At 44.8% G+C, this 12,935-nt stretch overlaps 1 protein-coding gene across 3 annotated transcripts in view; it reads right to left on the reverse strand.

Moving 5' to 3' along the window:
- Nucleotides 1–11,201: 11,201 nt before the first annotated feature.
- Nucleotides 11,202–12,935, reverse strand: part of CNKSR3 (CNKSR family member 3) — a gene marked incomplete at both ends in the record, with an annotated part of 85,496 nt that continues 83,762 nt past the window's right edge. For 2 of the 3 annotated variants that reach the window (XM_084259549.1, XM_084259548.1), the window contains one exon: nucleotides 11,202–11,494. In XM_084259549.1, the coding sequence (XP_084115675.1) occupies nucleotides 11,202–11,494 (293 nt within the window). Of the gene's footprint in view, nucleotides 11,588–12,935 lie in introns of all 3 variants that reach the window. The other variant, XM_084259547.1, reaches the window with a different exon arrangement.

Consider the following 12,935-nt stretch of genomic DNA (forward strand, 5'->3'; position numbering starts at 1 on the left):
TAGTGCAGGAGCCCGACTACTTTTCTGAGACCAGCTTATAAGGGATCAGACTTTGCTACATTAACATTTGCCTCTCAGTGGTTACCATTTTCTCCTCCAGACTGTACGCCAGGAGGACTGCCCCATCACAGGGACTCTGGCATCAGTGCTAATCCACCTGACACTAGCACTGCACAAGCAGCCCCACTCACGCGCCTCGTGCATCCTCCTATTTGAAGTTACTTCGCTTTCGTCATTCAGCTCCATACAGAAGCCTGTGTCCCTGTGGTCTTGTTCTCTTTGATGACTAATAGGGATCTTTGCCTGAGTATGCGGGCCATTTGCTTCCCCTTTTATAAAAGGCTTTTTTGTTCATTTTTGTGATTTGTCTTTTTAACCAACTTGTAAGAAATTTTACATTCTTGATGCTAATCCCTAGGATTTGTTATCTTCTCTCAATTTGTACCATTATTTTTATTTTCTTTTGATGAAAAACAAGTCCTTAATTTTAATGTAGTTGAATTTATCAATTTTTTTTCTTTTAGACCTTTTTATTGTCCTGTAGAATTGTCCTTTATTGTCCTTTCTGATGGCAAGTTCATAAGAATATATAAACCTCGGGCCTCCCCGGTGGCGCAGCAGTTGAGCGCTGGGTTGCAAAGCTGCCTGCAGCCTCTGCAGCGCCGGTTTGATCCCTGGCTATTCCCAGCGGAGGGTCCCACATGGCGCGCAGACCTCTCCTGCCGCCTGCTGCTCCCCTCAGCAGTGTACTTCGGTCCTTCTGCCTGTTCTGCTCCCCGCTCTGGCTCTGGTGAATCCTCTCACCCTCCCGCACTTTTGACTGTACCCAGTGCTTGTATAAATAAATAGATCTTTAAAAAAAAAAAGAATATATAAACCTCAAAATGATGCATGGACCAAAGAATTGAGTGAATTGAGTTGGTTGGAATTGAGTGATAAAGAAAAAACTACATGCCAACACTATGAAGTATGGCAAAACTTGTGTTTCAAGAGACATTAATGGTCTTAAGTGTTAATATTAGAAAAGCTATATATTAATGAGCTAAGCATTCAACTTAAAAAACGTGGCTGAGGCCATGAGTCCCCGCCAATCTCCCTTTCCCAACCTCCCCAGCAGTGAAAGTCATGTCTAGGCCAAGTTGGCCAATGCTGCCATTTCATTTCTCACATCTCACCGCCCCCGTCCCCCACCACCTTTCAGATGGAAAATGCCATGGTAAGCTTGAAGCCCAAGTTGGAGAAACCATAAGACAGGACGGCCTGAGCCCCCGAGCTCTGAGTTGGAGGCGGACCCTCGTGGAGGTCACCCCGTCTGAACACGCACCATGGAGTCTGCCTGAGGGGAACCCGGTCTCTTTGTGTGTTGTCACTGGGCTATTGGGGCTGTGTTTTATTGAATCAGCTTCATACAAGAGTTGTGCTTGTTGTTTTGTTTTGTTTTGTTTTTTTAACCCTAAGGGAAAAGAAGGAAGGAGAAAATAAAAAAGCAGAAATCAATGTAATGGGAAACAAAGAAAGCAGAAAGCTCAACAAAGGGGCAGCTGTTCCTCCCTGAACCTAAGCAAAGTTGCCAGATTCCCGCCCAGCCCTGCCTTTGGTGTCCTAGCCAACTGGGTTTTCAAAGAACACAGAGACCCTACATATATGAAGCTGTGTGGGCTGGATTTACTTGTCGCTTATTCCTCCAACTGCCAAGTAAATTAGCTATATTTTCTCCCATCGCTGGGAGAAAAGTAAAGGATGGGAAATGGACAGCATAGAGAGCAGCCCCTGGGCGTGGCCTGAGCTGCAGCAGGAAAACATGAAGGGAAGGAGCAGAGCAAGAGGAGGGTCAGAAAGAGCAGAGTCTGAGAGTAAATGTGAAAATGGGCTAGAGAAGAAAGGAAAGCAGAGTGGGGGAGCAGGGTTTCCTGGGGGCTCAGGAGAACGCTCCTCCATGCAAGGAGAGGACAAAAGCACCGAGTATTGGGTGCACCAAGTATTTTCCATGACCAGGAACAGAATTCAATCCCATTTCACATGCAATAAGTGTAGTCTACATTTTTAGTTAATTCTATGTGACAAAAGTGCCCAGAGGTAAGGATGCCAGGACTTGCGATCGGCAAGTTGACTTAGTCTATGCAGTCATCAGATGTTCCTTCCTTTCAATTTTCTTCTTTGTTGAGCTGCATGTGCTCAGTTGAACATCTCCTATGACTTGCCATTCTTTTTGGAGTGTAGGGTGTGTGGGGGAGCAGTTTCTGCTTCTTTTCATGTATCAACAAAGCAGAAAACCACACACTCAGGAGCCCAAAGTAGCAGTGAGCAGAAGACAAAATCATTCTAAAATGACTTTCTTGTTTCCTGACAATGTCAGCAGCATTGTTGGTTGTCTCTGAAACTCAGCAACACTGTTCTCAGTGGTTCCATCCTTCTGCCCCTCCAGATGAAGTTTCTTAGTAATATTTCACTCTCTGCTCAACAGTTTTAGTATTTAGACACTGGGTTTTCTCCGGTCCAAAATATTCTCCTTTAACCAAAAGTCATACAACTGGAACGTTCTTCCATCTTGCCTAAATTTATAGGAACATTCTTTCACCCCTACTCCCCACTATTAATTTTTCTATGGCTAATTTGAGACTGCCCGTGTGAGTCGTAAATGGGTCCGCTGTCGTCTTCTGAAAGTGCTTACATTCTCAGCAGTAACTGTAATCCTGTAACCAAAGAAGCTGTTGTTGATGGTCCAGGTTTATTCTTCCTATAAATATGATGGAGTTCTGACACCTGGCACAATGTTTTTCTTTAGACTAAGAGCCAATATAATGAAATTCTATATGCAGTAGTCTGCAAAAAAGAAACTTAATATAAAGTCATTTTTCACCAAAATAAACTTTAATAATTTTTTCTAAGTTTTCCCTTACTTCACAGTCATTAATTTTACCATCTAGTTACTTCAATAATATTTGCTCTACCTACCATGTAAGTTATACAGGCCCTGATTTAGGAAGGCTCATAATCCAAGCTGAAGAACCAGACATCTACTTCACAGGATGAGTCAATGCTTTAGAAAAATAGGAGGCACTGATTGACTCTGCCCATAGTGGGGTTTAGGAGGGCCTCATAGGGATGACCATGGGAGTCACCTTGGTGACTGGACCTAGTAGGATTTAAGAATCCATTACCAAGTGTAAATAAGAGGTTGAAGAACATTAGCTCAAATGAACTGGCTGTTAGATAAAACCAATACACAAGCCAAGTTTACACTGTTGTCCAAAGAGCATAATTCAAGAAACATCTTTGAACACCCTCTCAGGGGTATTAGTGGCATTCCTTCATTGAGGAGAAATCTAAAAAGGCAGTAGCACTTCTTATAAAATATGGTCCTCTAAAGATTAATTTATAATCCATTAAAGATTAACTTTAATGTTCTTCCATTTATTTGTTTTTATTTATTTAATTGCCCTAAGAGCAAAAGGGAAAGAGAATCTTGAAAGATAATTCTTCTCCAAAATCAGGTTTTAGTTTTGTTCATGTCATTGATTGGCTAGTTTTCTTATCCTTTGCTCATCTGGCCTAAATGCTTACCCAACACCTGTCAGTCCTTGGCATTCCAGGAGCACAATTGATATCAAATGTCAATTTAGTCAATCCATCATGATTGTCTTAACTTCCCTCTCCAGGAATTAAAAAGGTTTTCTGATGAGTAAGACCAAATTTGAGGTGTATCACCTGGTTAGAGTAGTGCTGGTGGGAGATTTAGGGAGGGAGACAATTAGTACAAAAATGCAATGGTGTCTCAGGGCACCAAACAGGAATTGGCTCCTGCTGTATCTACTAGTGTGCATCGTATAGGCTGTCGATTGTGTAGGTTTTTATTTTAATGTGGCTAAGTATTTACAAATTCATAAGGCTCCATCTAACAGAGGAGAAAGACAAACACCTTAGCACAAACAGGAAGGGTCTGGGAAATTCACAATATAAGATGTAACCACAGTCCCACCCTGGGCTCATGGCACAGAACAAATCTCAACTCCTGGGCAATCAGAGGTGGACCATGTCAAATACAGCTCTTCCAGAAACAAGTCACAACTGCTGTGTCTGTATTAATATTCACTAAGCATTCACGGGTCTGTTTTTCTCACGGTCTGGCTGGCAACACATCCATGCTGGATCCAGGCACACCTCTCTAAGGAAATGAAAGCCGAGCCTCAGCCCCGTGTTGTAGTGCCCCCTGCCTGTCCATAGGTCCTCTCTCCCTATTTCTCCCTGGATTTCCCAAATCCTTAGTTGGGGAGACACCCAAGGCCAGTTCCGTGCAGCTTCCACAAAGGCAACACAATCTATTAGTTCTATATTTTCATCAATGTTCCTTTCCATGAGAATTTCCAAAACAGTTACCATTTTATATGATTCCCTTTCTTTAAGCCATATGTGAAACACAGGAATAAGCCAGGGTGGGAGGTAAATGCCATTCTAGCCAGCCAGGAAATGGGGAAACACGTTCAGTTTCCTTTGTTTTCATGCATCATTTTATTGAAGAAAGTTGGGGGGCGGTTAAAGAGGGACACTGCACTAATGATAAATCAAGTCAGTGTCGAAATAATGCTCGATTATTGAGTTTATCCAACCAGAGACAGACTTCTCATTGCTTGCATTCTGATGCAGACAAAACTTCTGGTAACAGATCTGCACCAGTAAAAACCTTATTTCCATGCCACGGATCACAAAGCAGCCTCCCGACAGCGTGACAACTGCATTATTTGCTGGTATAGATAAAAGAATGAGCGCTTCCATGTTGACCAGCTCCGCCTTATGTACTAGAGATTAAAATGTCATAAACCTTATCATCAGAGTCCTAAAACATGTAGTGTTGGAACTGAATATTACCTCAATGAACATAATTCTAAAACCCCACTGGCAGTGGAGCATTCCAACAAGAGTCAACACATAGGAAGCGCTGTGTGCTGTGTGTGCTGGGTAATACTAACAAACATTATCTCCATTATTCCCCACTAAGCCTATAGAGTCTATTATTAGCCCCATTTCATAGATAACTGGGGAGCAGAGATAAGTGGCTTGTTTCAAATCACAGAGGCTTTAAGTGATAATGCGGAGAGAACGATTATCTGACTTCAAAAGCAGAGGCTCCAATTGCTTCCAATTTCCAAAAGTCAGATTTCTAAATTAGTACTAATTCCTGAAATCCCCCCCTCTTCTTATCCTAGGACAGCCTCAGTAGAAAGACTGAAAAGATCTATGTGTAAGAGACAGAAACCGACACGTAGAACATTCAAAGGACGGTATCTTACTTACTGCACAAAGTAATTTTATGTTAAACTTCACTTTGGAGGCTCTTTCGCGTTTCTTCACAATCATCAAAATGTTCAGACTAAGATATTTCAAAATGATGAAGGAACCTCTCGTAGGGCAAGGTAAAAAGTATCAGGCTTTTCTGCCCTCCCACCATTGGGCTTGATGGTGGATCCCTGCGGTCCTGAGTGCATGCCTGATGGCGGGCACCTGGAGTAGGGTGTGGGCCTATGTGGCTGGGATTCACCTGGGCTGAGACTGGGCTTTTAAGGGCAGCGTCAAGGGTAGCCAGCGGAATGAAGAGAAGAGAAGAAGCAGAGAAGCAGGAGAGCAGAAAAGCAGAGAGAACACGAGAGAAGGCGGCAGAGTCCAGAGAGAGTGAAGACTTGCTGGGGGCTGGGAGTCCTGCCCGCCTCCTGGCCCCCCAGCACCCCTGCCTGCCGTGTGCCTGGTAAATCCCAATAAAAGCCTGCAAAACCCACCGAGGGCTCCAGGACTCCTTTACCCGGTCTGCTGGATTAGAAAAGCTGCACTGTGTCTTCCTGCCCCTACACTCTCAAGACCAAATCCAGTCTTCACCCCCAACAATATTGTTCAATGGTAACTGCCTTTCCGTGGGTCAGCTCAGAGGAGGAACAAAGAGGGGAAATGTCATCTTTTCCAATGTTTAATCATTTCTGCACCAATGTGAGGACTTAGATGCTCCAGGAGAGAGAAAATGAGACTATCCCTAGCCTACCGTGGTCCTCGGGCTACACACGTGATCACTCCCATCTTCTTTGAAACACCTTGGAGGTTTCTTTCTCAGTGGCCTCCTCAGTTTGCGGTTCACGACTTTTCAGAGAAACAAGCAGTTTGGTGAGGAGAGCTTGGGAGACCCAGCTGTTGAAGGTGAGTGAATGTTTGGGCTGGGAAGGTCTTCCCCAGGGCAGGCTTCCAGGGTTGGGGGGTCCAGGAGAGAATGTAGGACGAAGCCACCTTCTTGGGCTGTGGCGCAGGAATTTCACTCCCAAGTCTGCTACAAAGGGGCAGCCCCTGATCAGACTCAACCCCTGATCAGACTCAACCCCTGATCAGACATCAACCCCTGATCAGACATCAACCCCTGATCAGACATCAACCCCTGATCAGACATCAACCCCTGATCAGACATCAACCCCTGATCAGACATCAACCCCTGATCAGACTCAACCCCTGATCAGACTCAACCCCTGATCAGACTCAACCCTTGATCAGACTCAACCCCTGATCAGACATCAACCCCGAAGACGAGCATCGTAAACTTTGCATAAAGTTGTAGAATCTGCCTCAGGATGATGCGGTGACACCCAGAATTAGTCCCAGGGCACACCATGTGCATTTGTTTCTACGTAGGAGAGGCAGCCTGGCGGCCTCCTGGCCTCAGCGATGGTCTCTTGTGGATTATGAAGAGTATCTCCTCTTTTTTAAGCAGTGGTCATAGGTCTCCATTGCAGGGGACTTTTGCTGTAGCAAAATGTCTACACACATACACACACACAGGACTTTTGCTGTAGCAAAATGCCTACACATACACACACACACACACACACACACACGGTTTGGGACACTCCTCACATGCCTAAAACTAGAAAAAAACACCACCTGCCAGCAAATCTAAAGTTGATGGAATCACTTCACTTGTGCTAAGCCTCACTTTTGTCAAACCTAGTCACACCAACACACAAAAACAAAACCCTAAAGCTTAATTTAGCAGTTGAGAAATTTCCAGAACATTACAACAAAATTAGTATTTTTCTCTACTCCCATGTCCCACCATCCCTCTGGGAGTCCCACCAGTACAGCATGGGAAGCCGTTCATATGGTTGAAGAAACATCAGCAAGGTCAGCTTTTGAGCAATTTTTAGGTCAGGTTTTAATTGATAGATTTTTAAAATACTCACCCTTCAGGTGATCGGCAGGAACATATAAAAAAAAAAAGAGTAACTCCAAAAGTGAATAAAATCAAGCATCATTGGCCAATCAAAAATGGGCATGCAGGGCCTCCCTGATGGTGCAGGGTTGAGCTCAGTGCTGCAAAGATGTCCGCAGCCCCTGCAGCGTGGGTTCGATCCCCTGCCAGCCAGGGAGATACCCACATGGCACAGCAGACCTCTCCTGTCTCGCCCGCTGCTCCCCTCAGCAATGTATTTCAGTCAATCTGGCTGTTCTGTTCCCCACTCTGTCTCTGGTGAATCCTCTCACCCTCTCGTGCCTCTGGCCTGTACCGTAGTTCTTGTATAATCTTAAAAAAAAAAAGGCATGCAGCAGCATGTGCCCACCGGGCGCCCATCTCTATACCGTCCCCCAGGAAGGAGTGCACAGAGGTCTCCTCCTGCAGGGGGTGATGCGCTGTTTGTGTTCCCAAGGGCAGGAGCAAAATATGCACCACTGGCCTATAAAGACAAATCACAGGTCGGAGATGTGGAAACATCCAAACCCCATGGCACCGTCGCGTTTTCGCCTGTGGCAGCCAACAATATTCTAATGTCAAATAGATTTACTTACTCGAGCTCTGGGAATGAAAAGATATGTGTCAAGTAACCCTTAGGGTTTCCTGAGGACCAACACACTGAAACTTGGGGATTTCAGGCAGAAAACAGGCGGCAACAACATCCCTCACAAAACAGAGTCTGAAACTTCAGGTTTGCTGGAGAAAGAACTAAGGCAAGAGAAGCAGCGACAGAAAATGGACAGACACAGAACATGAAGACTGAAATACCCCGTCTGCAGTACCGGATTTCTTTTAAATCACCTGTTCTCCGATGAATGGTATCGCCCCGTAGAGGCAGGTTTGGAAAAGTGCGGGCTCCTGTGATGCCCACGATGGGAAGGCCGGTGACTTGCATTGAACAGGTGGATCTTGATGCTACAATAGCCCTGTGGATAAGGCCCCTCCCGACAAAGACCTGCCCCCATCAGCACAACTTCCAGTCGCCCTGCTACACTTAATTATGCAGACGGAAACCCAGTTTAGAATCATCTGAGGCTATAATCTAATTTCATTTTATGTATAAACACACAGGGAATTTTTAGCCCAGTCTTAACATGGGTTGGATTTTTCAGGAATGCAAGTATTCTTTAAACTGAACATTAAAGTGATTATGAGCAAGAATGTCAGAATCAGACTGCTTTGATTTTAATCCAGCTCTGCTGCGATTGGCTACTTATTCTTGTTTAACTCCCTCGTGAATATGGGAATGGCATCGCCCACCTATTAAAGTAGTTTTGTACCTAGAAAAATGCTAGGCACTCTATGCATGTAGCTATTACAGATTTCTGCTTCGTGTAGAACTTCATCAAGAAATGGCCGCATTTTACAAAATCACATTGCTGACAGCAATCCCGTTGCTGGTGTTGAGTTGCTAACACGGCAAGCCTCTATTGGTCTGCATTAGTAGATGCCACAGCCTGGTGATTTTAAGAGGGACACAGTCTGTGCTTTGTTTCATTATTTCATTATGTCTCATAAAATAGTCATGCTGGAGCACTTACATATTAAAATAATTATGTCATTATAAAATACATTCGTGTTTTCTTATATTTCAATAAGCACATTAAATGGATACCTGTGTAGAAAACTGACATCACTATTATCTTCACTTTGGAATAGTAAACAGGGGTGATGCCTTCATGTGTGAAGACAGCTGTCATCATTCATGGTTTTCAGTTTATTGTCATGTTATAAAATATTTATTGTAAAATGGGTGGGTATTGGGTTGGGTCTGGAATCACCACTTCAAAGTATCCGCTCAAAGTGCGTCATCATTCTGCACTTTCTTTTGATAATACATGCCAAACATTAAACCTGGGTTACTACTGAGGCAAGCAGTTTCCATTTCTAAGAAATTAGCATTAAAATACTGTTTATAGACCTCAACAGTAGAGATACACAAAATTTTTTTTAGCTGCAATCTATTTCTCCAACACAGTACAGGAGGAAATGCCAAAGAAAAATTAAAAGGCAGTTGTTGGGGGCGGCAGGGTGCGGTGGGCAGTCACTGAAGGTGAAGGACCCAGAAGTTTCTCTGGTCTTTCTTGGGGGCTTCAGAGAACAGTCTGAAAAACACCATTCGGTAGGATCAAGGAGGTCAAATCAGCCCATAGTTAATACTGACTTCTGGAAATTCACTTTGATCACAAGTGGCATTTTCTCCACTGAGAAGGGGGTAGCCTCCGGCTGAGGCCTCCAAAGCTATTTAACTCATTACTCAGCTGAGCGACACCACTGATCCCTCGCCTAAATCCAGGAAGGGAGAAGAGATGTTGCCACCCGATTTTCCAGGCCTAAAGCCAGCTCAAGCGAACAGTACATTGGGCAATGGCTGCCCCCGCCTTCCCCAGAGCTCCCTCCAGGTCCAGGGGGCCCTATTACCAGGCCTGCCCAGTCCCACCTTCAGCCTTATGCTGTGTTGTTCAGAACCCAGTGAGTCCCACAGTCCTGCCTCTTGTACCCCAGGTTTGCCAACATCCTTTCTATTTGCTGTGAAACACCATGTCTCGCTGCGTTCCTGTAGAGGCTAAAAACAGCCAGCCATGAGTGATTGCTGGTTCTCTGAACCCCAGCAGGGGCGTTTTAAAGGGACGTATGTTGACTAATTCCAGGGAATCTCCAATTTATTGAATTTCAGGAGGTTTTAGCAAAGTAAACAACTTCAGGGGTGTGGGAGGAAGATATTTTTTGAGTAGGCACAGTTCTGCCTGGGAATTCGCCTCAGGTAATTCCCTGGATGTAATTTTACTTTACACATGGTTCCTCAGTGCCCCATTTCCAATGCCAAAAAAATCCCAAAATGCTCACGAGGATTTATTCTGTTTCTTAACAACAGAGGCCATGTGGTCACCCCGAGAACTTGACAACACCTGGGACACTCTGGTCAGCTTCACGTATGACGCAAAACAGAAACATTTCCATTCCACGTGACTAGGAGTAAGAAAAATATACAACTATATTTAAAACACTTAAATTAACAAGATAGTGCTTTTCCATTCTAACAAAATATCATACATTCAGTTTAAACAAGAGTTAATATCAGACACACTTTCTCAAAATACCTGATGCTAGTTGAAAATGAGTGACCGTGAGCCTCGCCAGAGGTTTCTAACTAGCAACATGTGGACAATTTTGAAGAACTGTCTGTTCTTTTCTAGAAGATAGACATTGAACAGCTCAACATGCAAACTGATGACTCTCCCCTCAGCCTAAGTACTGTGGCTTCACTTCTGGATGAGACTTTGGCTGTCAGCAAACCTTATAGCTTCTTTTTTCCTTAAGGACAACAATACAAAATGCTATGACGCCCCTCAAAATCACCATCAGCTTCCTCGCCTGGAATAAGCACCCCCAAACATGTTCACGGGTTTCCATTTTCAACTGACCTACACAGAGATGGTTATAAAGGGGATAAGAGGTGTAACAGGCCTGGACTTCGACTTCTGCTTTGCAAGTGCATCAGATGACTTGCCTCATGTCTTTGATATTTCAAAGTCAAAGCCGCTACAGTTACAAGTAAGTATAGAACTTGGAAAAAAAAAAATCAGAACAAATACGTTTTCTCCACTGGCTTTTCGGGTGAAGAAGTTGGACCACAAACCAACACAACTTCCGTGTGGCCATGGCCATGGCCACTGATTTCTGTCCCAAGACCTCTGCCGACCCGTTTCACCGGGTGTCTCTGAGTTCCAACTCAGTGTCCAACACTCTCCCTCTCTCTCCGTCCACCTGCACAAGCCAGCACTTAAGATCCTCGGCAGTGGTTCCCATCCCGTATACAACTTCCAAAAACAATGCGCTGCGGTGCACAAGGCGGCTGCATCACACTGTGGCCGAGTCCTGGGGGCGCTCGCGGGGGACACAAGGCACTTGGTGGCGGGGGGCGGGCGGGGCGCAGGGCTCAGTGAGTCAACAGTTTGAGGCGCGTGAGCCAGCTGGCCAGCAGGGAAGGTTCTGTGGAGGAGGACTTGGCCCCTGAGGAGACACATTTCTTTTTGGAGCCTTCCTCCTGGAAGGGGATGGTGGCGCTGCCGTGCAGATCCGCTGTCACGCAGCAGCGGCTCCCACGGATGTAGTCTGCGCCCCGCACCAGGTGCCGCTCTGGCCTGGAGAACCGGCACGGGGGAGAAGTGCTCTCCTCCACGATGGGGGGGATCCTCTCATTGCTGAAGTACCGGCAGAGCGCGTCCTCACCTGGCAGGAGACAAAGCCCACCGGGCATTAGAAGGAGGAGGCACAGGGTCCCGGCCACCTTTGATGTCCCCGGGTGCCTGACCCCGCCAGGCCCTGCCTTCCCGCCCAGTGATGGGCACCAGGCCAGGCCAGCCCTGCGGGTGTTTACATGGCAGACATGGGGGAGATCCATCACCCCTGAGAAGTAGCACAAGAACAGAGCAGAATCAGGGCAACCCCATTTATTTTCACCAGTGCAGTTTTTTCATAAATTCATGTGCAATCAAAAAGCAGAGAAAAAGTCATGGAATTCTAGAGCTCAAGAGCTGCAGCATGGGGCACCCTTAAGGAGTGTTATAAAGTGGGGTGCCTTTGGTTATGACCCTGAATGGAGGGCTGGCTCTATTCACCTTTAATCGAGGGGATTCAATGATTTTCATGCTCTGCAATGCTTGAGACATTTCTGAACAAGGAGAATGACCCCACCCTAAAAACAAGAAAACCCCCTGGCTTGAAGGGAAAGGGTGTTTAAGAAACTGAAAAAAATCTACACAGCAGGGCACGCTGGCAACATGTAGCGGTCTCTGGATCCAGAAATTTCACTCCAAAAAATTGTGTCAGGATCTATGTACAAGGATGCTTACTGAAGCATTCTTTATAACTCGGGAGGAAAACAGAAATAACCTAAATGTCTAACAGGAGCAAAATGAATCAGGAGGACCTACAACCACAAAGTGGATTGCTAATACAGTTATTGCTAATACAGTTACTAAAACACAGGTGGCTTAGTATTACTTAGCATCTACTTCCGCGTGTCACCTTTTTACTGGGTGTATAATATGTCACTCTGGGAGTGATAAGGAGAAACAAAACATTCAGAGTGATTACTTCTAGGCCGGGGAAACAGATTACAGCTGAGTTCTATTTTCTTGTTCCTTCTAGCTGATTTTCATTATAATTGTTTTTGTACATCAAAGGGGAAAATTTACTTTTAAAATATGCCCATTTTCAAAAACCCACATATTCTATGAGTCTGTGTGAGATGTACAGAATGGGCAAATCCATCCAAGAAGTGGATGAGTGGGTGTCAGGGTTGAAGGAAGGGGGATAAAGAATGATTGTTAATGGATCTGGAGTTTGTTTTTAAGTGATAGAATGTTCTAGAATTAGATAACAGTGTTACACACACAACTACATGACTACACCAAAAATCACTGAATTATACATTTTAAAGGGTGAGCTTTATGTTGAGTTATCACTCAATAAAACTGTTACTTTTTTAAGTGCAGAAACCTTTCATTCTAAAATGAACACACATGAAAAATGTGGACTGGACCAAGTGTTTCTTCCATTTACCCATTTCACACACTCTTCCCAGCCCACCCCAACACACACAATGACAATATGTAAAGGAAATAAAAGGCTAAATCAAGGTTTAAATGGCTAAAAGTGGCTATGAAGA

The sequence above is a fragment of the Talpa europaea genome (genome assembly GCF_964194135.1).
Source record: "Talpa europaea genome assembly, chromosome: 2".
In the NCBI taxonomy this organism is placed as follows: domain Eukaryota; kingdom Metazoa; phylum Chordata; class Mammalia; order Eulipotyphla; family Talpidae; genus Talpa; species Talpa europaea.